General features: G+C 39.0%; 2 protein-coding genes across 4 annotated transcripts; one reads left to right on the top strand and one right to left on the bottom strand.

The window, feature by feature from the left end:
- Positions 1–481: 481 nt before the first annotated feature.
- pdap1.L (PDGFA associated protein 1 L homeolog) lies at positions 482–15433 on the bottom strand. The gene is given in 6 exon segments (NM_001094048.1): positions 482–794; positions 2380–2531; positions 3739–3860; positions 8144–8239; positions 12066–12157; positions 15411–15433. Coding segments are annotated over 6 exon segments (519 nt in total). The 5' UTR covers positions 15424–15433; the 3' UTR covers positions 482–750.
- A 320-nt stretch (positions 15434–15753) lies between these two features.
- Positions 15754–25973, top strand: bud31.L (BUD31 homolog L homeolog). Of its 3 annotated transcripts, XM_018234055.2 has the most exons (6): positions 15754–15979; positions 17680–17681; positions 18876–18982; positions 21229–21351; positions 22990–23156; positions 25465–25646. In XM_018234055.2, the coding sequence occupies exons 1-6, from the start codon at positions 15890–15892 to the stop codon at positions 25513–25515; spliced, it is 540 nt and encodes a 179-aa protein (XP_018089544.1). In that variant the 5' UTR covers positions 15754–15889; the 3' UTR covers positions 25516–25646.
- Positions 25974–27822: the final 1849 nt, after the last annotated feature.

Consider the following 27822-nt stretch of genomic DNA (forward strand, 5'->3'; position numbering starts at 1 on the left):
TGGTTTCCAGCACTCGCAGCCTCTCTCCCCCCTCCCTTAGGAATGCACGCTTAAATTTGGCGATGCGCACATGCGCAGTTCACCAAAAAAATCTAGCGCATGCGCACATGCTTGTGTTAAGCGTCGGAAGAAACCTCCGTGTAGAGGTCAGGAGGATGGGGCTATTGGCGCATGCGCATTAGAACGAGGAAGCGCGCATACAGAAAAAAATGGCCGCCGGGTAAATCAGAGCGCAATGGTGTAAAGAATGCAATGGTGCAGGGAAACTGGAGCGATTTTCAAAGCGCAACTAATGCGGTTCACATTGGGCTAAGGTAGGCTACACAGGGATACTGAAATTAAAAAGCGACTTGACTTTTCCTTTAAACTAGTAAATAGTAGAGATGAATTCATTATTCAAGGTATTGTACATGTATTTTAAATGCTTTGAAAGCCTCTACATCCGCATTCCTTCTCCAGGTATAGAAACAAAGGAGAAAAGTTTTTATTTGAATTCCAAATTTTATTTCCCTCTCTTTGGGAACCCGAGTCTTTCAGGCACTTTGCATTTATTTCTTATATAAGCAAAGTGTTGTCCAGTCTCTGACTGCTGTATGCCTGGGCTGGAGACACGGTGCCGGCTCAGTGAGAGATGGTGCAAAGGGAACAGGGAAGATGGTACAGGCTAGATGGATGGTCTCTTCAACAGACCAAGTGGCAACACTGTTCCAAGGAGTGTGATCCTGTCTCTGCTGGTCAGCTGTGGAAAAGCTACTTATTTAGGGACATTGACTGTAAACCTTTGCCCGTGGTTACTGTTGCATAAAACAAACCAAAATAAAAATTAGTAGCAGAAAGATACCCTGTTAAGTGTTTCAAATCCATACCACATTCAACAACAAAAAAATTGTAATTAGAGCGTATTTTGACTTCAGAAGGGCATGATCATCAAAATATAAACGTTGTATGGCTGAAAATAATTCATTGCTTTTTGGATTATCCTGAAGAAGGGAGGCTGTGTCCCCCCGAAACGTTGATTATTGATTGTTGGTGGCATTAATAAAAGGGGCACAATCCCCGACTGCAATATTGGTGTGTGCGGACCGTTTTTCGAAATTACAAAGCAGTAAGGAGACCTGGCAAGATCAACGGAAGACCAGCACCACTACGCAGAATAAGTGAAAGGAGGTGTGCGGTAATATAAAATTTCATTGAAAATAATTCATTGACATCTCTGTGTCGCTAACCAGTTTTGTCACACACAAGACAATATATTCAGTATGTAGTAACCGGATATTGCCCAGTGGTATAAAAAAATGTTCCTCTGCTGTTTATATTAGAAATTACGGGCAAGCCCCTGCAATAAATTGTTGATCTTTGCTGCTGTCCTCAGATGGGTGAGGAATCATTAGCTGCATAGATGTCGTTTTACTCTGCATAAGCTCCCAAATCTATAAATGTCTCATTAAACCGCCCAGAACAGTCCTCATTTCAACCATTTCATTGTAGTAGGTGTGTTATTTGATATAAGATCTACTTCATTTGTTTATAGCAGGAAAAATTTCCTGCAAGATCCAGTTTTCCTGCATTTATATATTTTCAAAGATTGCAAAAACAGACATATGTTGAAGGAATAAAGAAGGTACATTAAACATTAGAATTTTGGGTGTTTAAGACAATTTGCTCTGGACATTTGGGGGTGATATGTTTTTTTAAACAGAGCTTCTGCACCATTTGTATGTAAATGAACTCCATCCCTCTTTTGTTTTTTTGCATTTACACATAAAAATAAATAAAACATGATTCATCTCTGTAAATACAATAGCTATTAAAAGGAGTCCCACAAGGCCTTTCTTGTTTTTATAGGTTAATAACCTGTCTTCCACTACACTGTTTCAAGTGTCAGAACCAGCATTACAGAGAATTGGAAGGGGGCAAATATTGCTTTAAATAGCAATTACATTTACAAATAACACTAGAAAGTCATTTAGAATTATATCTTCTTTCATTATGAACAAAAAAAGTAATAGGTGGGTAGAGATTTTTCTTTTTTTGCACCTAAGGAAGGGGAGGGCTTCCCAGAAAGCTGAGATTTCGTCACAATAAATGACTTAAAGGCATTTGCCAGTGTGAGCTTTTGTGTGTCTTCCTTTTACAATGCTGTTTCTTTTTTGAACCACAGTAAGTGCTGCGGTTAGGATATATGTATAATGTTGACCCCCAAGGAGGCACCTTTACAAATAAAAAGAGATGTATGCAAACTGAAGAAGAGAAGGAACGAGATTAACCCTTTTGCATCCCCTCAATCTTTTACTTAAAACTGAAAAAGTTCAGGTCATGGTCAAGGTCATGGCAGAAGTTCTGATGGAGGGCTGCGCTCATGTTATTAAACATACTTACATTTCTTTTCTTCATCCTTTTTCTTTGCTGCATCCTCTCTCTGTTTTCGAATAATTGCTAGACGGGCTAGGTCTGCCTTTGCCTGGTCAGTTTTACCTGCTAAATGCATCTTCATGTAGTGCTCTTTTGCCTTCTGCTTTTCTATTTCCTCTCTGTCCAAAAAAAAAAAAAGAATTCAGCTGTTGTATATGTCCAGAGCAAACATCAGAAGGCAGTCAATAATACAAAAAAAAAACATTACTATTTAGTTTCTTGCCCACTGGCACCACTGTACCAACTGCTTTAAAGATGGTTTCACATGAAATGCAAATACAGGTTATAGGATCCCTTTTCTGGAAACCCGATATCCAGAAAGCTCCGAATTACGGAATGGCTGTCTCCCATAGACTCCATTTTATCCAAAATAATCCAAAGTTTTAAAAATGATTTTCTTTTTCTCTGTAATAATAAAACAGTAGCGTGTACTTGATCCCAACTGAGATATAATTAATCCTTATTGGAAGCAAAACCAGCCTATTGGGTTTATTTAATGTTTAAATTAATTTCTAGTAGACTTAAGGCATGAAGACCCAAATTACGGAAAGATACGTTATCCGGAAAACCCCAGGTCCCAAGCATTCTGGATAACAGGTCCCATACCTGTATATCAATAGCGAATAGAGCAGCAGGGAGACAAATGATATTGAAATGAATGAATACAAGAGGAAAAACAAATATCCAATCAGAATCAGAATGCTGCATAAATTGTTCAAAGGCTACTAAAAACAATAATATATATATATATTTTTTTTTTATAGGATTTTGTTACCAAAATGGATTCATTTTAGCTTAGCTTAGTTACAGGTAACTATTAAAATGTAGAAATACATAAAATTCCTCAAAAAAAAAAAAAAAAAGCGGCAACAACAATTTATTTATTTTTTCTGTCCTGGATTTTACAATTTCCTTGATTTAACACTGTTTTTGCGTGGTTCCCTGACGAACTTAAAATTGAGGTTGTACTGTACTAATTATATTTAAGTTTTCTTTCAGAATATATTGTTTTCCTTTGAATGCTCTAAAGCATACAGAAGAATTCCTGTGATGTCTCCCCTCATGTCCCTTTCCCAATCATTAGGGTTTTTCACATTTTGTTTGTATTCTCAAGTATATATAAAAACTAAAAATCAGATTTTTAACAGAGGAACTGCGATTATTAAAAATACTGTTACTCTAATACCTTTTCTAAATCAATCTGGTCTGTATTTGAAACACTGCGCAACATGAAGATCCAAGTTCTTGAAACCTTTTAAAAAAATGTATCTGAAACAAAATGAGCATCAATTCAGTTGGGAGTGCAATGATCAAGCCCTCCTTTACCTTTCTCTCCGTGAAAGTTCTTTTGGTGCGTCTAGTTCAAGCTGTGTCACCTTCTTGGAAGACTGTGCTATCCGGTTAGGATTCTCTATGTCTATCAGTCCTTCCACTCCTTTACGTTTTTGCTGAAATTAAAATAAATAAATAAGTAAATTAAAGCCTTTTGATAGAACATCATTTATTAAAGGGAAAACATAACCTATAAGTAAAGTTTCCTTTACAGGGGATCTCCTCCAAAAATGATTTGTGTAATGAAAGATGTCATTCTAAGCAACGTTATAATAAATATTCATTAACAATGCTGCCTGGGAAATTTTGTTTTTGCTGTAATCAGCTGGATTTGTGATAATGATAATATTTTATTCTTGTCACAATTCTTCTGCAGTGCAAATTTGGTGCTGTCGGGAAAGCATCAAAAACAGCACAAAAAGGGGGGGTGGGAAATAGGGAAAAGGAAACAGAATAAATAAAAGCAGGGAGGATTAAAGAAAAGTGGAATAGCAGACACATGGTGAAGAGATAAAAAATAATGGGTGGCAGAAAGGGTGAAAACCAAGAGAGAAAAAAAACAAACTAAATGGAGAAGATATGAAAGAGAGTGAACATAACATGCAAGTGGAAGGGGGAAGAAATATGGAGGGCTACAAAAGCATATTTGGGAAAATAATGACAAAGAGAAGACTAAGAAAAAAAGGTTAAAAAGACGATAGAAGAAGGGGAGGATACAGAAAGCAGAAATAGTAGGGAAAAGTATAAGGGAAAGAGAAAACGCTCCATTAGCTGCGCTGCTCTCAAATTCAAATATACTTGACATTCGATTGGAAAGTTATTTTATAAAAAAAAAATTGTAAAACTCGAACTAATATTACCGATCCGAAAACTAGAATCGAATTAGACTAAACTTGAATCGAGTTTTTCTCTGAAAAAGACCCAAATGTCAGGAAGGCTAGTAACAGCTTCAAAATGGTCACTGGACCTCTTCCATTGACTTATACATGAACTCCTCAGGTTTTAGGTGGCAAAAAGTCAAATTCAAATTACTCCCAGGGTCAAGGTTTGATAAATCTCAATTTTCTAATTCAAATTTGAATCGAGTTTGGATTATTACCAATTCAAATTTGAGAGTTTTGGCCAAATTTAAATTTACAATTCAACCCTTAATAACTCTGCCAAACACTGACAAACAGAATATAAGGGATCAGAGAGACATAGAATAGAATTATAGTAAAGAAGATACATAAAGAGTGAGAATTGGACAAAAGAGGGAAGTTGAATGATCTACAGAAGAGATTGAAATGACTGATAATTACAGAAAAATGAAAGAATGGAAGAAAATAGAAGGAAAGAGCACGGAACAACAAAAGAGAAGGTAAGTAGTGTGTTGCCATTTTATGTGCATCTGTAATGTACTATAGTTTTGGTTCTGTGCTCCTGTTGTTGGTAGAAATGTACCTTTACTCTATAATCTGTCAGTGCGGTGCGGACTGAGAGGAGGAATTGTAATTTTGCGGCTGCACAACCAGTCCCCTCGAGTAAAATCTGTTTCTGCTGCTTATGAACTAATCTGACAGGAAGGAAGGAAGTCCCTCTGCAACAACAGCCCCACAACTCTAGTTATGCCATTGCAGTTCACATATTATGAAGCAGCAGTGTTTATGGTTCAGAGTATGTCTTTACCTTCATCAAAGCTTTAGTGGAGAGTAAGTGCTATGGCTCAGTGCAGACAGGGGATCTTAACTGCTATATCTTCCCAGGGAGAACACCCACCTACAGTCACTTTCTATAAAAGGACAAGGAAAGGCTCAAGCAATTGGAAGTTGCCAATTTGTCAAGCACCCCCAGTAACAATATTCAATACTTTTTTTTCCAGGATGTTCAACTCTTTTTTTTAAAAAAAATTTTTTCAATAAAGCAGCTCTCTGGTCTGGGAAAAAGTAGCATTTATTGTTACTGGGGTTTTAATCTGAAAGGGAAATGATCTCCCTTGAAAGCTACCGTCTACCATAGGCACTTCCCATTCAAATTAGCAGTGGTCAAAACAAGCCTTGAGCCTTACCGTAGGCTAAAGGTGTGACCTGACCTCTGTTCAGTATTAACAATGCTATGGCAACTGTTGTGCTTCCTTTTCAGCCAATCCATAGACAAAACAAGAGTGTTTTGATATTGCAGGCACAGCAGTGGCCATGTGGGGTCTTTCTCAGCAGAGAAAAGAAGGCAAAGGAGTATTGCAATGTTGGCATGAAGTTCTTTCACATTAATCTTACGCAATTAACTCTCAGTGAAGCTTTGCTGAAGAAAGATTAGGGGTAGAATTATGAACATATCAGATGGTATTAAAAAAAGGAAGCTTACATAACTACAAATACAAAAAATACATAGTAGTTGTATTGGCTTAGGTGTGTAAAACAGACATATGGTAGTGCAGTAGTTTCTTTCTAAATGTCTATATTGGTAAAAGCATTTCTATAACAGGTGCCTGTGACATCTACTGTATTAAACTGCTTTGCCATTTTTTCCATCTAGAATGTACAGTGCCTTATTTATACCCCAAATTGCTTTGAATATTTACAATAAAGCCCTTTTATAAATGTGTTGGAAGGCACTGTCGCTGCAGGATCACTGAAGGCTCCCTCCAACACAGCAAGGATGTCTTAAGGAGAAGCAGGCCCTGCACTGAAAAAAACATGTTGCTAAATTAGTTTCCTTCTTCCGCCTCTTTACAGCAGCCATAAACAATTGCTTTGTGAGGCTACAATTTTTTTTTTTATGGTTACTTTTTATTACTTATTTTTGATTTCAGGCAATAGTCAATCAAATAGTCTCTCGTTCAAAACACTCCCTGGTTGTGAAGGTAACTTGGACCTTAGCAACCAGATAGCTGCTGAAATTCTAGACTGGAGAGCTGCTCAACAAATGTTAATTACATATTAAGATAATAATATAAAGACCAACTGCAAATTGTCTCAGAATATCACTCTCTGCATTGTAGTTAAAGTTAACCCAAAAGTGAACAACCCCTTTAATGTGTTATATAGTCTTTTTTGAGCACAAGCGTTCAATCTAAAACTGGTGTGCCGCTGTAATTAAGAAATCATTTCAATATTATACTGGTAGTCGGAATGAAGTTCTTTAAAAAAAAAAAAAAAAAAAAGTCTTTTACTCTCCCATGAGCACCATTTTGTGCCCTCACACTTTTTGGGCAATTCCCTAGTGGCAACATTTAGCTTAGAATAGCGATACATATCTTTCTTCAGGAAAGCATCTACCTCCAAAACTACTTCTGAATAAGACTAGTGTGTGTCACAGGGAATGCAAGCTGATGTGAATGACATTAAAGGGGTTATTTATTAAAGTCCTAATGCCAAAAACCTGAAAAATTTGTGTTTTTTTACTATTAAATCCAAATTTTTAGTGAAAAAAAAACTAGATTTTTTTCGCAAATTATTATACCCCAAGGATGGAAAAAGTCAGAATTTGAAAATTCAGCATCTAAGAACTGCCAAGGATGCATATAGGTCAATGGGAGAAGTCCCATAGATATATTGATCTGTGCTGGGTTTCATGCAATAATCCAAAGATTTTGTGGTTTTCGGGCAAAAATCTAAAAAAATCTGAGTTTTCAAGCAAGTTTTTCTTTCACAATTTTTTTTGTTTTTTCCTGCACAGAAAATTTTCGGGAAAATGTATTGATAAGTAAGGGGAAAAAACAGACATTTTTCACAATATATACAAAAGTATGTAAAATATATTACCCATCACAGCATGGTAATATCATATATGTATAGTCTTATGAAGATTCAAGCCTTCTAAACTCAAAAGATTACAAAAAGCAACAATCAGTTCAAAAGAAAGATTCTGGGTAGAATAAATGCCCCCCCCCTCAGAAATGCCCCTAAAGTTAAAGAGGACCGAACGTTCAAAAATTGTCTGACAATATGCATAACTGAAGTGTGAAAGCCTTCAGGCAGTGAAAGGGGTAAACTATCCATCAAGCACAATATTTTGCAATTAGATTTTTAATTATAAAGTCTTTGAGAAGGAAAATCTTGTTAGGCATCCCCAAGTGATTGTATTGACTTACCTAACGGCAGAAAAGTGCACCGGCCGGGGTTAGTCCAGTGAGCACCACGGAGCGATTCTCTTCTGTCTTCCTCTGTCTTCGCGCGGCTGCGCATTAGCGTGAAAAGCCAAACTTGCATGCGTTTGCCCAGGAAATTTGAAGAAAGAAGAAGCCAAAAGAGGATCGCTCTGTGGTGCTCACTGGTATAACCCCAGGCCAGTGCAGTTTTCTGCTGATAGGAGGGGTTTAAGGTAAGTCAATACAATCACTTGGGTGTGCATAACATTTGGCACCCCGAAGTGTAAAATGACTTTCCTTCTCATTTAATACCGGAAACACTTTGCATACCTGATAGTCTTCATCATCTTCATCACTCTCATCTGAACTTTGGTTGTCTTTTGTTGGAACTCCAGCTGCTCCACTGCTTTCTTCATATTCTGCTTCCTGCAACAAAAAATGGGTTATGAAAGATATAATATTTATATAATAAAATAACACTTTCTTTTTTCACTTACGCTTGGACACTGCCTTGATGTATATCAAGCCTGACCCATGTGCACCCAATAAAAAAGGGATGAGCGGCATTGTTTTAATTATATATATATTTTTGATACTCACCATTAAATCTGTTTCTCTGTAGTCATAAGGGGGACACAGGAAACCATGGGGTTAAGCACCATCCTCCAGGAGGCAGGACACTTGAAATTAATTAAGGGGCGTGCCCATCAGGCTTTACCCCATACACTGTACATTCCTCTTCAGTTTGTTCCAAAAGCTGCTAAATAATTTTTTAAACTCTCATAACAGGCAGAAAGTAACAGTGGAACTGAACAAAAAACTCGACTGAATGGTGAACAGCTCGTCAAGGGCAGGAAGCCCTGTGTCCCTCTTATGACTACAGAGAAACAGATTTAGCGTATAGCGTATCAAAAATCCTGTTTTCTCTGTCGTCTTTCTCTAAGTGCTCCTTGGCCTTGGTTTCTGAACTGGCCTTCAGAAGGAGATCGTAGGAGATCGTACAAGTAGGGGGTTACTGAAACCCCCTGCAGTCTTAACGTGGCCGCTGTTACCGCCATCAACTTTGTAAATACCCTGGGGGGCGGACGACAGTCCGAACGGAAGAGCCACAAATTGGTAGTGTTGTTCCTGAAGGCAAAACATACATAGCAGTGATGAGAGGGCCATTTCGGGACATGGAGATATGCGTCCTTTATATCCAGGGACATCATTGGCTGCCCCTGTTCCATCCCTCGAATGACTGACCTCAATGTCTCCATCTTGAACCGTACTGAACGGATGAATTTATTGAGGCCCCTGAGGTCGAGCACTGGCCTGAGAGACCCATTCCTCTTTGGTACTGTAAATAGGTTTGAGTAAAAACCAGAGAATCTCTCTCTGTGAATGGTATTGACTGATCACTCCGGTTTGCTCCAGCCTTTCTATACAATCCAGAAAGGCTTGTGCCTTCTGAGAACAGTGAGGAACCCTGGACATGAGAAACCTCCTGGGTGGCACAGTTGTGAAGTCCTGATGATATCCCTCAGTCACAATTTTTTTGACCCATGCATCTGAGGAACAATGTATCCATTCCTCTCGTAATTTAAGTAATTTAACCCCTATTCATTCCAACAATTCCGGAGGGAGCGCCCATCAGACTGAGGCGGGCTTTTCCCCTGAGGTCTTGGTGTGAGGCTTGTTGGTCCTCCATGGTGGCTTTTTTCACCGGCTTTTACTCGAAAGTGAGACCATTGCGGAGAACTGTTTCGCCTTGAAAACCTGCTACTTTGGCCAAGAAAAAATTTTCCCCGCCTATTTGATGTAGCCGCTCTGCTTCGGGCCTGTGGTAGGAAGGTACTCTTCCCCCCCCCCTGTTGCCTGGGAAATAAACTTTTCTAGCTCCTCTCTGAATAGTTGTTGTCCCTTAAAGGGTAGCAAAGTTAGAGACTTTTTGGAACTAAGATCTGCAGACCAATTTTTGAGCCATGTTCTGCGTGCTGCTATGGACAATGCCGAAGTACGGGCTGCATTTGGGAAGTGTCCAGGGCGGCGTCACAAAGGAAACTCAGCAATAGTCTATGCTGATTATAATAACTCTGACCATGCCTGTATGGCTCTGGACACCCACGCTGATGCCAAACATGGACGCAGCGTCTACCCTGCAGAGGTGTAAATTGCGTGTAAGAAACCCTCTAGCCATTTATCTGAGGGGTCTTTGAACGCTGCCGCATCGGTGACTGGTAGTGTCGTGGACTTTGAGAGTCTAGACACCAATGCATCAACTGCTGGCAGGTTAGACCAAGTATCATGGCCCCCTGGGAATTTATTCTGGCATTTTGAACAAGCCAGGTATTTCACCTGTGCTGTTGAGGGACCCTTGCCCTCGTGAACAGTGCCACTGACTTACCCTCTGGCATACTACCATAGAGGAAGGTAGTGAAGGGTACTGCCCGCGGGGACTGCTTTGGAGGCTCTCAGCTATGTTTGCTGTCTGCCTTCTATGTCCCCTCGCTGTGCCTGCTCTCCTGCACCTTTCTGTGCCCAAAATGGCCGCTGGAACACACTATGCGTTCCAAATACTGTGCTCATTCGCACATCGCTCCCTTACGCACCAAAGGAAAATGGCTGCCGGACTGACTGAAAGTGGAATGCATTGCGTTCCACTCCATGCGCTCCGCAGTGAGCGCCTCACAGAAGCCTCCCACACCCTCCACATCCTGCTGGATAGCGCAACTAAGCGCCCATGCAGGACAAAGAAGGCTGCAAGGTAGGCAGACGCTGCGCACAGAAGGCTGCAAGGTAGGCAGACACTGCTAAAACAGTGAAAGAGAGACAGGCATGGTGAGGAAGGGGGAGGAGGGGGAAGTCCCAGCATATTAAGGGGGGGAGGGAGGCAGAGTAGGCAAAATCCCTGTAATGAGACAGGCAGTGTGCCACTTACCCCCACACCGGCCAGACCTTCTTCCCTGAATCCTCAGCACAGGCAATATCTGGGTGGTCGGTATAGCGGAGCTAGTGAATGACCCCGGTGTGTTGCCTACGTAGGGGGCTGCCTATTTACAAAGACAGGTAACCCTGCTTTTTAGGCCTCACCCCGGGTATCAGCCATGGGCTGAACGTAGAGTCAGGCGTTGGTCCAACCTCCCGGTAGCAGGACATTTAAAAAACTGAAGAGGAATGTACAGTGTATGGGGTAAAGACTGATGGGCATGCCCCTTAATTAATTTCAAGTGTCCTGCCTCCTGGAGGATGGAGCTTAACCCCATGGTTCCCTGTGTCCCCCTTAGATGACAGAGAAATATAAATATATAATATATATATATATAGAGAGAGAGAGTGCAGACTCATTTGGACATTTTATATTATATATTGTATACACAGGTATATATGTACATACAGTATGGGGCAGATTTATCAAGGGTCGAAGGGATTCTAATTTCAAAAAGTCTTATGGCCAAAACTGTCAAATTCGAATAGGGAATTGTTAAAATTTGATTTAAGTTTTTAAAAAAAATTTGAATTTGATTTTCAAAATGTATCATGTACTAGACCTTTAATCCAAATTCGACTTTTCAACACCTTAAACCTGCCGAATTGCTGTTTTAACCTATGGGGGACGTCCTGGGATCGATTTGGAGTAAAAACTCAATTCAAATTTGATTCGAATTCAATTCGAGTTTACCATTCGATCCCATTCACCCGAGTTTGAAAAATTCGATTTTTTTATTTATTTATTTTGGATAAATTATGATTGGGCGTTTTTTAATTCGAATTTTGAGTTCATGTGAGTTTTTACAGACTCCCATGAACTCTAAACTCGGCCCTTCATAAATCTGCCCCTATAAGTATAAAGATTTTAAGTGATTTTCAAGCTATTTGTAATTCCTATTGAAACCAGGATTAGTTTGTCCCTTGCTATTCTTTGTACTACAAGTAAATATTACTTCATGCATCACTGAAATTATTTAGCACCACTGAGTTCTTCTTCAGCCAACAATCTAATTCTCAAAGTATCATCTGTGGTTAACAGACAGGTGACAGGAATGGAATAAATGTTCAAGCCTTTATAGAAAAGAGAGTTGCCTCTTGCTACATTGTTTCAGCGTCACGTTGTCAGGACCAGCAATGCATTGAATATTAAGAGACAATAGCAATTATTGTTATTTCACTTTTAAATCATTAAAATGCTTAAATGAATATACTGGAAATTTGCTTAGATTTACATTTATTATTCTGTATTGAATTTGCTTCAGTATTTATGAATGCTACATACCTGAGCCTTTTCATTTTCTGCTTTAATCTGTGCATCAATTTCTTCTGGACTCGTGTACTGCCTCATCCGGCCCTTGTGGCTTCCTTTTCTACCTGTGAAAAGACATTTCTTTACAAGTGGTGGACCAGAAAATAACGAGAATACAAACTCAGCATATTACACAGTATTACCGTGTGGATAAAATGAGTTTATTTGATAAGTTTGTCTATATTTAGTTCACAAAATATTTCAAGTGCAGGCACTGCATTTGATTCATACTTTTACTGATATTTAATAATTTATTTTAAGGTGTTATTTCTTTTGATTTTAAATAAATAACATCAAAGCAATAACAGAAAATGATGATTGCACAGTGAGATGGGTGGCACTAATCTGTGGAATAAGCTAAAATCACAAATTGAAATAAAGTAAATTACACAGTGTATTTAGCTCTGCATCTCGTCATACTGTGTAATAAAACTTGAAAAAAATAAAAAGTGAAAAAGGGTAAATGCAATCATTGCTTTAAGTGTGGGGTACCCCATGAAAATTCTCCTGTGACTTCTGAACCTCCCCCAATTTAGGTTTTGGGTAGAAGTGATTCTGATTTAGTTCAGCTAGGCTATTGGATTCGGCGGATTCCAAAAAGACTCTGATTCAGTCAAACTCTGAACATCATTAATATACTGAACACTGGAAATAGATGACAAACAAATATAACATTCAAATGGTTGATGATTGAAAGAAAATGTAGTCCTTACAGTACTGTACCAGCTTTTCATCTAAATGAAACCTGCCTACCTACTAACTGATGTAGAGAAAGGTGAAAACCCCCATATGAACCCATCAATTTGCCTCAAATTTTGGCTGGAGTGGGGGAATTCCTTCTTGACCCCAAGAGGGCAATTAAACTTTTTAAGTTGCTGCTGCTTCTACACTCTTATTTCACCGCAGTGAAACATGTCAGCGGCAAAATAAGAGTGTGGAAGCAGCAGGCGGAGACCTGAGACACGCGTGCTGGAACAAGAGAGACGCTAAAAGACTCGGATCACCAGACAGATGCGCTGCATTGTTCTTAAAGCGATTTTAAAGAAGAAATGTTTGTGAGTGTAATTTTTACTATTTATTAAAACTGTTAAAATGCTTCCACGCATGTTGCTTCATTTTACCCACTAAGGAAACAAGAAGATTATAAGCGAACCAGGACACCTACCATTCTTAAAGCCTTTCTTTAACTTACTTCTTGTAAGAATGATCACCTGCTAAACTCACTAGGAAATCGGATTGTGGGCTTTTGTGGAGCTACAACTAGTCACCATGGGTGCAATTTCTACTTTTCAATACCCTTTGTTTATAGGGGATTGTATTCCACAGAATGCATATGTATTAAAAGCTTTCCTACCACTGACGTCAGACTAACTGGCCTACAGTTTTGAGGCTGAGAACGGTATCCCTTTTTGAATAGCGGCACCACATTAGCAATTTGCCAGTCTGTCTGCACCATGCAATACCTCAGAGAATCCTGAAGGTTTGGCAATCACAGAGCTAACTTCGCCAAGTACCCTGGGATGAATACCATCTGGACCTTTGTTTATCTTCACATGTCTCTTTTGATTTTCTCATGCGTGAACCATGCATCCTTAGTTGTATTACTAGAATTAGGACCATTAAGAAGGACACCTTCATTAACTGGTTCCTCGTAGACAGACGAAAAATAACAGTTAAAAATCTCAGCTTTTGTTTGTTTTCATCAACCAGCTGACCCCCTCTGATATTAAGGGTCCCACCCCTTCCTGCTTCATTTTTTTTTCTATTTACATATTTTTTAAAAAAAAGCTGTATTTGTTGCTTTTTTTCTCCCTACTCTGGTGGCTCAAACTGTTGATACAATGTAAAACAAGGCAGCTGATAAATAGATCTGGTTTTGCTGGTATCTAGGACTTTTGCAACATTGTTTAAAAGGTATCAATCAATAGGAAAGCAAAAGCTTTCAATAGCACCTGTTTTTTTTTATAATAAATGCATATTGGTTACTTACAATTACATTTTCTTTAATTATTTTTGGTTTGACATGCCTTTTAACTCATAACACATAAAAAGTGGCAGAACTATAAAGTATCATTTTACCTATGATGAACATCACCTAGATGGGCGAAACACTAGATATACGGTTTTTTGTAAAACGTTGGGCCAGCCCCACGGATTGTGACCCAATTCATTAAAGAGAATGAATAATATGCCTCCGTTTAATATTTAAAGCAAACTTCATATAAAGGGAAAATTTGCGATGTTACCTATAACATTAGATTGTCATCATTAACATTACACCGGCACGTTGAAAATGTATTGCAGTAATTTAACAATAGTTTCAAAATGAATAAAAGAAAATGGCACCGGAGGGCCTTATTCCCAGGAGCTTGCAATCTAATGACATGGGGAACAACTTTGTTGATTAAAAAAAAACTGCTTATTCTTTATGGCATGATGATAATTTTTTAACAAAGGGTTTGGTTTTGGTGGGGGTAACTTTAACTGACGTGTGTATTAGGGATGCACCGAATCCAGGATTTGGTTCGGGATTCGGCCACGATTCTGCCTTTTTCAGCAGGATTCGACCGAATCCTTCTACACGGCTGAACCGAATCCTAATTTACAGTGGGGGAACTACCGGGGGAGCAGGGGGTGCGAAATGCGGCCGTACAGAGGGGGGCGGGGCCTGTCTGCGCGTCACGCACGAGGGCCCGCTCCCCTCTAGGATCTACTGCTAATTTACATATGCAAATTAGGGGTGGGGAGGGAAATCACGTGACTAAGTCACAAAACAAGGACGTAAAAAATGGTTTCCCCTTGCCACCCCTAATTTGCATATTCTAATTCGGTTCGGTATTCGACCGAATCTTTCGCGAAGGATTCGGGGGTTCGGCCGAATCCAAAATAGTGTATTTGGTGCATCCCTAGTGTGTATATACATACAAATTATAAATATATATATATATATATTTACACACAGATGTGAGTGTCACACATATAAATATATATATACAGCTGTATGTGTAAGGAATCAGAGCACAATGTGGGCTGATGAAATGACTCATTACAAGGAGTAATACACGTTACATACACATGGTGCCCCCAAACCCGTACGTGTATAGGGTGCGACAATAATCCCATTTAAATAAAGTTCCCTTCTACATTCACAAAGAAAATCTTTTTTTTTTTAATATTATTATTAAATCCCATCGTTTCTTCGTGACATCATCCACATGTTTTTATTGCCGGAGGCGCTTCTTTTTCGATCATGTAGGGGCCTAACACCTCTTACTGCCTCCTATACATCACAGTCTCTAGTAAATCAGATTCCCTCACCTCCTTTCGGCATGTTGTTGTCGGGTCTATCAGATGCCTCTTCCTCTGCCCCCACCCTTGGCGGTCACACTCCGAGAGGACCCTCAGCTAAGAGCTGCCCTAAACACTGCCTGACTACAGACTCACAACTTCATATGCCTCTTGACTTTTTCCACTACCTTCCATCATTTCGGTTTATTCACACATTTTTTGCGCGTTACAGTCTTTCGGCACACTAGTTGAGAGCTTGTGGAGAATGACAAACGTTTATTTTCTAGTCAGGCAATAGCTCGGGCAGCTCGTCTGATTAAACCATACAAAGCCTGTGAAACGTATTATCGTGTGCTTTGTAACAGCGGTATTTGTTTAAAGGTAAGTGATTTATGGTGAAAGCTTCACCATCACACGAATGAGCGGATTTGGAAAGTATTCCGCTGAGTCCGACATATGACGTAGTTGGATATCGACATGAAATCAAAGGACCCAAGCGGCGTACGGGGATGATTGACATTATAGTAACAGGAAGCGGAAGGAGCTTCAGTAAAAGGAAGCGAGAGGGCTGCCTACCGGAGTTCAGTCACACACACACAGTAAGGCTTGTAGATTGCATGGTGATAACTGTGATTTGGTTGGACAACTCTGTTCATCTTTTTATACGTTTTGGGATATTTATTTCTTCAGTACTTGTTCGCTAACTGAAAAAGCATCAGTAACGTCCTTGGAGAATATTATCAATCTCGTGTATGTTTTTCTTGAAGCATTAGAAAGTCTGTAGTCTCCTTATAAGGTTTCATTACAGGGGGAAGGGGACGTTTTCTGCCCTATAATAAGGGTTAATTAATCTATGCAGCAGCAGCAGCTTTCTTTTTTTCTTGTTTGATTTCCCTGCCTAATGGAATCTGTTTGCAAATTTGCTGTCCCTCTAGGTATGCACCCAATCCAGGATTCACCTTTTTCAGCAGGATTCAGATTCGGCCGAATCCTTCTGCCCAGCCTAACCGAATCCGGGCAGGAGTGAAAATTGCGTGACTTTTTGTAACAAAACAAGAAAGTAACAAAATGTTTTCCCCTTCCCACCGCTAATTTGCAAACGCAAATTAGGATTAGGGTCAGTGTTCGGCCGAATCTTTCACAAAGGATTCGAGGGTTAGACCCAATACAAAATAGTGGATTTGGTGCATCCCTACTTAGGAGTGATCATGGTTGTAGTTCTGCTTCTTTTGCCAATCCTTGAACCTTTCATGAAATCATTTGGGTGGTGCTCAGTGCTTTACCCTCCTGACCAGCTTGTAAACACCAGTGTAGAAAAAATGGTAAAGCTTTTCAAGCAGGCCCGGACTGGTAATCTGTGGGTTCTGGCAAATGCCAGAGGGGCTGCTGTAAATTGCCATAGACACTCACTATTAAGGGAGTCACAAAAAATGGAGCGCTCACCTCCTAGACAAACACTGTTGTTGTGTCAGGTGCTGAACACAGTGCTACGCAATATGTTGGCGCTATATAAATACATGTTAATAATAATAACTAGAAGACCCAATCCTGTCCTCGGGTCGCATCAATACATGGAAAAAAAATCCAGCAGCACAATGTTGAATTTGCAAAGGTGCTCAAATGCAGAATTTATTTAGCCCATAGCATACAAAAAGGCAACGTTTCGAGCCAACCAGGCCCTTTATCAAGCTTGATAAATTCTGCATTTGAGCACCTTTGCAAATTCAACAGTGTGCTGCTGGATTTTTTTTCAATCACTATTTAGGGGGCTGGTGAGGGGCAGTTTGGGCCTCCATATGGCCTGTTGGGGCCTCTGGGTACCTGAAATGCCAGGGCGTATTTTGATTCTCAGTCCAGACCTGTTTTCAAGTACACATAGTCTATTGGAAGGCATCGTTTCACCTAAAAGCTCCCTTCAAAAATGCAACATTTTGGGGTTCTCTCTTTGAGGCATCTACTTTCAGGTGCAGCAATTACAAATATGTTCCTACTTATTACCTATTTTTCCTTTGCACCGTATTTTCTTCTGACCCAAGATATTGATTACTCCTTACCATTAGGTTTCTGCATGTCAAATGGTTCTGAAGACAGCATGGCATACATATTTGCAGTTTTTTATTTCTTTACTTCGAGGCATCTGGGAGATATATGTGTGTGTGTAAATCTGAAGCACACCACTTGTTTCATCTGGGTGCGTTCAACTTTCAAGCCATTTCCAAGCCAACCAACATACTCAAGCTCCAAACAGGAAGGAAGCACCCGAATACATACTGGCAATGCCTTTAAAACATTTATTCAGCAGTCTGTTGTTGCTGAATAAATGTGTGAAAGGCATTGCTAAATATGTTTTGCAAAATTTTTAGACATTTCATGACTTTAGCAAAAATTTGATGTTCGGTTGTTTGGAGTAGAAAGACTGATGAGTCTTTGCAAAAAATATGCCATCCAAAAAATGTAAGATTTATTTCTTTTTTTATTAGCTTTCATGGTGTTTGTGGGCTTACAAATCGTAATGCATTTTTTGTTTTATTTAGAAGGTGCCAGGCATTTATTGTTCAAGCATTTTGTCAATGTACCCATTAGCTAATTGGAAAAACAAATGCTTTTAATTTACAAAAAGAACTGAAAAGTTGTAATACCCTATGATTGTTGGCCATCTGTTTGTTCAGGAGAGGTAAAAAAACAAATAGAGTATCACTGCCTTCATCACCCTAAAAGTTAATTTAAAGGTGAAAACCCCTCTAAAGAGCAGGCACCCCTTCCCATGAAGAGCCAGAGGAGAAGCACCAACAGATCAGAACCAAGTTTACAAAATCTCTCTCCTTCATCTTCAATTGGCTTTGCTTCTCCTCATATGATGAAGCTCTATACCAAGACTCCTTATCAAGTTCATGTTGTAAGGCTGAAGGTATTTGTTCCATTTGTGCTAAATGTCCCACAGCCACAACATGGGTTTGTCCCCCACTGGAGCAAAAATGTTTGTGTACCATGGGGAGTAAGCATAAAACTTGCATATTAGTTTTTTTTTTTTCAATCTGCAATATGTAGGTATCTACATTGTCTTAATTTGCTGTGGTATATTTCAAAATGATAGAAAGTTATGGACATTTTGGTTCTTGGTTATAGTAACTATACTATAGAACAGTGGTCCCCAACCAGTAGCTCGTGAGCAACATGTTGCTCTCCAACCCCTTGGATGTTGCTCTCCGTGGTCTTAAAGCAGGAGCTTATTTTTGAATTCCAGGCTTGGAGGCAAGTTATAGTTGTATAAAAACCAGGTACACTGCCAAACAGAGTCTCAATGTTGGCTGACAATCCACATAGGGGCTACTAAATGGCCAATCACAGCCCTTATTTGGTACCCCAAGAACATTTTTCATGCTAGTGTTGCTCCCCAACTCCTTTTACTTCTGAATGTTGCTCACGGGTTCAAAAGGTTGGGGATCCCTGCTATAGAATAAAGCCTTGATGTTGCATTGTTTTTTTCCCCGGCAGATCATTAACAAACATGCCAAAGGTGAAGCGGAGCAGAAAGCCTCCACCAGATGGATGGGAGCTCATTGAGCCAACCTTGGATGAACTTGACCAGAAAATGAGAGAAGGTAACTTTATTGCTTCTAGTAGCATCTAAAATCTATACACAATATTTATTTTAGTGGAGTTCTGTTTTCAAGCTCACTTTAAAATGTTCATTTGCATTTCTTTTTCCCGACACAGGTACAATTTGTTCTTTAGATTCATTTAAAAATGAATACCCCCCCCCCCATATGATTTAACTTCTAGCTTCCCTTTCTCCTTCCTACCTGCATCAATATGACTGCCAAAAAGTCAAATCTTGTGTATCTGGTGGGCAAATTCAGAGCATCGCTGTAGGGTTGATGGCTTCCATTGTCACCTCACTTCTAGTCCCACACTCTATAGTGCTAAAACCCTGTAACAATAGCAAAATTAAAGCTTTTTTTTTTTTTAATAACTTTGTTAATGTAATGAATTCTGTATATTATTATAATAATAATAATAATAATATAAGATATATTCTCAATTTTTATACCATTTGTGAGGTAATTGGTTATTTTCAAACGATTTAAAGGGGTGGTTCACCTGTAAGTTAACTTTTAGTATGTTATAGAATGGCCCTTTCTAAGCAACATTTCAATTGGTCTTCATTTTTTCTTTTTCATAGTTTATTTTTATTATTCGCCTTCTTGTCCTGACTCTTTCCAGATTTCAAATGGGAGTCACTGACCCCATCTACAAAACAAATGATCTGTAAAACTACAAATGTTTTGTTATTGCTACTTTTTATTGCTCATCTTTCTATTGAGTCCCTCTCCTATTCATATTCCATCTCTTATGGAAATCAGTGCAGGGTTGCTAAGGTAATTTCGACCATAGCAACCAGACTGCTGAAATTGCAAACTGGAGAGCTGCTGAATAAAAACCCAAATAACCCAAAACCCACAAATAATAAAAATGAAACCCAATTGCAAATTGTCTCAGAATATCACTCTCTACATTATACTAAAAGTTATTGTAAAGTTGAATAACCCCTTTAATTAATTAAAATTGAGTCACTTATCAAAGGTTGAGTTAATTTTTACCCAAAAATGTAGAGTTTTCAGTCCAAACTCAACTTTTTCGGTTAAAAAAAAAGTTTTTAAGATCTATTATACTCTGAAGATGGAAGTAGCTTGAATCCGAAAATACACCATCTAAAACCTGTCAAGGTCATGTAGAATTAATTTGAGTTTTCGGGTTGTTAACCCCGAATTCACTGATTCAAGTTTTTTTCAAATCAAGTTTTTTCTTAAATTAGAAATTCAATCGAGGTCTAAAAAAAATCTCACATAGCTCTAATATTGGACCTTTGATAAATAACCCCCATAATGTACTGTTGCCCTACAATGCTACAACTGGTGTGTTTGCTTCAGAAAGACTACGATAGTTTATATAAACCAGCTGCTGTGTTGCCATGGGGGCAGCCATTCAAGGCTCCGGTTACATAGGAGATTACCGATGCACTCTGTAGAATACCATTGTATTATATTACAGAGCTTGTCTGTTATCTGCTGTGCATTTTCTCCTTTTCAGCATAAATGGCTGCCCCCAAGGCTACACAGCGGCTTGTTTATATAAACTATTGTAGGCTTTCTAAAGCAAACACATAACTCTTACCAATGCAGGACAACAGTGCATTATATTTTAATTGTTTACAACAGTTTTATTTTTTTGGTGTTACTTTTCCTTTAATAAGGGTGAGTACAGAGGATCTCACCTTCTTCCTTTCAAAGTAGATACCACTCATAATAAAGTCAATTCAAAGGTGTTGATACATTTTCACATTATTAATGACAGAAGACATCGCAAGTTCTTCTCGTTTACTTTGTCTTTACTTTGCTTATAAACTCGGTGACTATTTTTGTCCCAGGTAAAAGTATATCCCGTTAACAAAACACGTTTTGCAAAATAGGAGGATGTTAGAAGTCACCTTGGAGTTCCATGATTTTTAGAAAGCAAATCATTTGTCCGGGAATCAAATAAAAATATAGACTAGGTATGCTTACAATTTCCGAAGGAAAATGTCTCTTTAGCAAAAAAAGCACAAAAGGTTGAAAATGGTTGAGGTATTTAGTGCAAAGTGCGACTCGTCTGGCATTTGACACTATGGGAAACTGCATGGCTGTGTTTCTTAGCTGTCATGTTCATCTGTTTCCATATAAAAATCCCATACTGTGTTCACATGATTTTCATTTGGTTCTCTTCTACTTAAATGACAAAGGTTTGGGCTTGTCATAGACCTGAATGACTTCCCCCTACTGTGAAGTGAAAGTTGTTTTCTATTCTGCAGCGGAAACCGATCCTCATGAGGGGAAGAGGAAAGTGGAGTCCTTGTGGCCTATCTTCAGGATTCATCATCAGAAAACTCGCTATATCTTTGATTTATTTTACAAGAGAAAAGCTATCAGTAGAGGTATGATAATCTACATTGCTATTGAGAATTAATCATAAAGGCAATGAGCTGCATGAATAATCAGCTATTCATTCTGTACTGGGCATGCTTTTTATTTCTATTTATACATGGGCATGGAAACCATATAGCAGGATTCTGAACCTGGGGAGGCCAGATTTTCTATAAATAAAAAACGAAACCGTTTGGAGTATCTACATGCTTGGCAGGTAAAGGGTTAAATCAAGATATCCTCTACCAAAATAATCTTTTGAAGTTGTACTTCCGGCCGTCTGCACTCAGTCACAGGAATCACTGAACAGGATCTTGTGCACATATTTTGAGCTGCACAGATATTGGATAGTTTTGGATTTCAATCTGGTTATTTCTGGTAATTCGTTATTTAGCTTTTTATTCAGCAGCTCTCCAGTTTGCAATTTCAGCGATCTGGTTGCTCTGGCCCAAATTACCCAGCAGCCCTGCGTTGATTTGAATAAGAGAGTGGAATATGAATAGGAGAGGGACCGAATAGAAAGATTAATTCTAAAAAGTAGCAATAACAACAAGCTTTACAGAGCATTTGTCTTTTAGATGGGGTCAGTGACCCCCATTTGAAAGCTGAAGAGAGTCGGAAGAAGGCGAATAATTAAAAAACTAGGCCAATCGAAAAGGTACTCGGAATTAGCCATTCTATAACATACTAAAAGTTAACATAAAGGAGAACCACCCCTTTAATGCTGCACACTTCCCCCCCCCCCATGTCTTGTCTAGTATTACCTTCTACACTACTTCCCCTTTTCCACATGCTGTGGAAATTTTTTCTTTTTTTAAAACATCTCCTCTCTACTTTTGTATTCAAACCCATTCTCTCCTGCTATATATCTTATAAACTGCTTTCCAATTCTTATTCTTGCTCTTCATTTTCTTCATCCAACTCTTATCTGCTTGTTCTTCCCTTTCCCTTGTATGACTACTTTTCTGTATTGTCCTGGCAGTTCTCTCTCATAGGCAGCTAATAAGTTATATACATGCAATGTTGCCTGTAAACCTCGGGGCAGATTTACATAGGGTCAAATATTGAGGGTTAATTAACCCTCGATATTCGACTGCCGAATGTAAATCCTTCGACTTCGAATATCTAAGTCAAAGGATTTACCGTAATTAGTTTGATCGAACGATTAAATCCACCTAATCGTTAGATTCGAAGGATTTTAATCAATCGATCGAACGATTTTTCTTCGACCAAAAAATTGCCAGGAAGCCTATGGGGACCTTCCCCATAGGCTAACATTGCACCTCGGTGGGTTTTAGGGGTCTAAGTTTTTTTTTAAAGAGACAATACTTTGATTATCGAATGGTCGAATATTCGAACAAATTTTCGTTCAATTCATAGTCGAAGTAGTCAAAAAAAACATTCGAAATTCGAAGGTTTTTTTTTATTCTATTCCTTCACTCGAGCTAAGTAAATGGGCCCCCTCATCTCCTGTGAATACTCAGTAGCCAGTATGTCATTGCTCTGAATTTCTCCATGAAATGAATGAAGAATTGAAAAAAACACTTTTGGCTCAAAGATGATGTGTGTGCAGCAGCCCTGATAAATAATAATGCCTCACACTTTATGATTGGACTTGTACAAAATGTCTGTATTTGTCTTTCTTACAGAGTTATACGACTACTGTATCAGGGAAGGATATGCTGATAAGAACCTTATCGCAAAATGGAAAAAGCAGGGCTATGAAAACCTGTGTTGCCTGCGTTGTATACAGACCAGAGACACCAACTTTGGAACCAACTGTATTTGCAGGGTCCCAAAAACCAAACTGGAAGTGGTAAGTATTTTAATTTAATTACTAATAAGAATGTGACAGTTTATGGCACATCACACAGATAAAAACATATGTATTTGCAACAATTGTTTTTAAACCCTGTGCCATAAAGTATAGACTCCCACAATGGGTAATGGCCAATAACTTAAAAGACTTGGGGTAATGCTACAAACTGAATCGCTGCTCACCATATATATAAATTGAATCTGTTTCACCTGCAGATGCTTCAAATGCATTGGCCAGTAACTGTAACCATAATACGTGTGTCTAATTATTCATGCTTTAAGTAGAATACTTCTTTTAATGGTTCAAGAAGAAAAGAAACCATAAAACATATAGTAAACCTAGCAATAATAACCATTCTGTCAGCCATGTGTGCAAGGATAATGATCATTAATATATGTTCTGCTATCTAGTCATGGTGCCAACTTGCCTGACTGTTAAAGGGATATGATGCAAATAGATTGGATTGGGGGCACCTTCCACCATAGAGAAACAACCAATGGAGTGCAAGGTCTAGTAAATTTAATGTAAAGTTTCTAGAGAAAGGTTGACCTTTGAAATTGCACCACCCCATTCAGTATTCAATGATTCCCTTGAACAAACTAACAATAATAACTTTTAATAATATGATATTAAAATGTGGGTCCAGAATATTGGTGACGTTTTAAAATTACAATTAGGACAGGGATTGTTATGGGCTAAGTTCAGCCCGGAACTAAAAGGTTAACCTAAAAGGTGTTGGCAAACTGCATGAAACTTACCCTCACCGGGACCCACTTCAGCCCTTATCAAACAAACGGAGCGGCCCCTGCAGACCAGTATAAACAACCACCTCCACCCCAGGAGCCTGCATTCCGGTCGGCTGGATTGCTACTGAATTGGGAAAACCGGAAGTGCAGCCACCCTAACTAATGTGCCTAAAACATAGGTGTTCTGTGATCTCTTCCTTAGTGCCGGTTATGGTGTGCTTGCTACTCTGTACCAGCCCCCACCATCCCGCATAGAATCGGTATCGGCTGAGCGAGGAAACCCTGCATAATTGAGCTGAAGATCAAGCGCCTGACGTGCGTTTCACTCGCTCAGCGAGCTTTGTCATGCCTGTTACATGCAGTTTGCTTACAACTTTTAGTTTAACACTTTAGTGCCAGGCTGAACTTTGATACGTAGCCCATCACATGGGCATCATTTTCGCAACAAAACTTGGCGAAAAATGTAGCTTATCACTATATCTGAGTAAATCCTAGGGATGCGCTGAATCCACAATTATAGAATTTGCCCAAATATTGAATCCACCACAAAAAAAATTCATCCTTATCCCAAACACAAAGCTTACTGAAAAACATTCTGCAGAAGGTCAACTTCAGGTCTAAAGTCACATTATAATAAGGCTTCAGAGTTGGTTCAACCAGGTAACGCCAACTCCTGATTCCTTGCACCGCTAGTAGTTCTACACTTGCCTCAAACCTGCAGTCTTTTCTATTTGTATTGAGAGCTGGGGGGTCTGTAGCAAACAGTTAACTTGTCTGGTAGTGAGTGGCAGGGGTTTACAGAAAGCATTTTAGGACATTCTCCAGGGAACACCAGCTCCTACGTGCACTCTGCTAAGGAACAAGAATACATTATTGTACTCACACCTCCATCCTGGCCACATATAGAGGCATAAGATCAAATTTTGAATTCATGTGAATTTTTTAAAAACTCCCCTAAACTACCATAAATTCGACCAATCGAAATGTATTAAAAAAACATTTTTTCTGATGAATGTAATCGACCCGAAAACTCGAATCTGTAGTGTAATGGGGTCTATTATCTACTGTGTATCCTGTGCATGAATGTCTGTCCCCATTGCTACACAACAGCTTGTTTATATAAACTATAGGAGTGTTTCTGAAGCCAATACCAGTGCAGTGCAACAGTACATTATATTGTCATTCCTTTTAAACACTTCTTAAACATAATTTTTTGGTGTTACTGTTTAACCAAGGAAATGTCTCTCTCGTAAGGCCATGGGAAGCATCGCTCTGCCATCTGAGCTGACTCTGATACTTCTTGCCTAACTAAAAAGAACTGACTAAGGGGCATGTTTACTAACATTGGAGATAAATATCTGGAGAGATTTCTGGAGATGTTGCCCATAGCAACCAATCAGATCTTTGCTTTTGTTTTCTAACTTGGCTGTGGCTGTTTAAATCTAATTGCTGATTGGTTGCCATGGGCAACATCTCCAGAAATTTCTCCAGATATTTATCTCCAATGTTAGTAAACATGCCCCTTAATGAATCTCATATGTGTGTGCTCTTTTCTACAGGGGAGGATCATTGAGTGCACACACTGTGGCTGCAGAGGATGCTCTGGATAAGCAATTCTAACTTTGACTTCTGGATCGTTTAAGGCCTGCGACCGAGATTGTGTTTGAAAGTTGTATCTATTCTGTCACATCATTTTAATATTGTTTTTTGTTGTTTTTAATAAAGGGTGTAATAAACATGATATTTCATGGACCAATTTTTTCCATTATGTCCTGTTGAAACAGAGATCTGACTTTATTTGACAATCCTATATAGATCTATCGTTCTGTCCATCTACTTAAACAGAAGATGTCTGCATTCAAAACATTACATCCACTTTTTAATTTTGTGCAGAACAGATTCTACTAAAAGTATGGGATCCGTTATCCGGAAACCTGTTATCCAGACAGCTATGAATTACGGAAATGCCATCTCCCATAGACTCCATTTTTTCCAAATAATCCAAATTTGTAAAAATGATTTCCTTTTTCTCTGTAATAATAAAACAGTACAATGTACTTCCTCTCAACTACGATGTAATTAATCCTTATTGGAGGCAAAGTCAGCCTATTGGGTTTATTTAATGTTGTACATTATTGTAGCACACCCATGTGTATTGTAGTGTGTGAACAGGACTGCTGCTGCTTGTACTGTGCCAATGACCCACATGTACCTGTGCAACTCCCGGTACCTTGTGTAGTTCCGTTCAGCAAAGGATCCAGTCACAGAGATTTCTTGCAGCAAAATAACTGGTTTATTTACAGTGAACAGTTGCAATGAAGTAGATTACAGACACTTTGATGTCAAGCAGAATAACAGCAGGATCCCCTTTCAGAAGTGAAATAACAAGAATGGGTTACTACGCTCCTGGGGCAAATCCTCCCATAAAGCAGAGCAATGTGCACAGGTCACTCAGCCTGGGATCTTGGCACCCTCACTGGTCCTCACCTCATCCACTGATTCCCTCTGCTAGTGGTGAAATCACCCACTACTTCTCCTTGTTGGAGTGGAAACTGCTCACTACATACTCAGCCTCTCTATTACTCCTAGAGCAACTATGACAGAACCTTTACTAATCCTAGATATCTCTAACTTTTACCACTGGCAAACCTGGACCTGTAATACCTCACGGTGAGTTAAGGTCCCAGGAAAGACCCTTAGCACATGATGTTTATACTTTTATATGCTGCCACCTAGTGGGCAAACCATAGCCTAGACTAGAGTAAATCCCAGTGGACCCATGAAGGGAGACATAGCTGCCTGGGTATACTAAAGGACCACTTATTTGTCCACATACAAAGTGAGACTACCTGAGTTACTATTCCTAAAACTCAGGGTCCCAACATTGTTTTCTAGTAGACTTGCATTCACTCTTGAGCGCTTCCGTGTTTTAGCATTTCATGGGAAAACACTATTGATTCCTATTGCAGGAAAACTTTTTCCAAAACACATACGTTAATAGTGCTGCTCCAACAGAATTCTGCACTGAAATCAGTTTTTTTTTTAAAGAGAAAACAGATGATTAAAGTGTGAACAACAAATTAAGAACACAACACATATCAAAAAGCCATAACCAATAAAATATACTGGCAGAGATAGGACAGATTGTAAAGAATAAACCTCAAAGGAAAGTTAAGAGTGAAGACTTGTGTCTTATAAAGAGCAGGAAAGATATATTGTTGTAACTGAACTGGTTGTAGTAAGGTACCTGGAGTTTGCAGTAAAGACATGAATAGGCTTCTTTGTCTCTGTGTAACAGGATCATATTATACACTTAGGTAAGCAGAAGAGGAGTGACATCATCACTACTTAATTGCGGATAGTTAGGTGTGTGGGGAGAGGACTCAAAATCCCATCAACCTAGTTTAGCCAAATCACCAAAGTACAAAAAAAAAAAAGTTTAAAAATGACTCATTTTAATTACATTTAAATTTGGATTAGCAGATATAGTAGGTGTGTATCGTAAGTTGCTATAAGGCTGCACGGCTCACCCCTTTCTGTCCCCAAGTTTACAAAGAGTAATGTAAGATCGTACAATCGCTACTGACCAAAAATGTGCCAATTCCCACTGAGCTGCTGGATCATAAAACAATGGTGGTACTTCCTGCAGAGGTGAACAGACCTCAAAGGTCAAAACCTGTTGTTACCTTGACAAAGGTCTCCAGGATAACAAATAAACAATCTCTTTTTCACAATATTTTAAGACCTGTGAGTGCCTTGCTTTACATGATATATATATATATATATATATATATAAATGAGATGGAAATAAGTTAAGTAATGGAAATGTCAGATGAATTTGCGCAGTGTCTGCATCCGACATTCATGTCAGATCAATGCTGCGACACCATCCGACAATGCATTCACTTACCGTATAT

This window comes from Xenopus laevis, chromosome 9_10L (assembly GCF_017654675.1).
Source record: "Xenopus laevis strain J_2021 chromosome 9_10L, Xenopus_laevis_v10.1, whole genome shotgun sequence".
Taxonomy (NCBI): Eukaryota; Metazoa; Chordata; class Amphibia; order Anura; family Pipidae; genus Xenopus; species Xenopus laevis.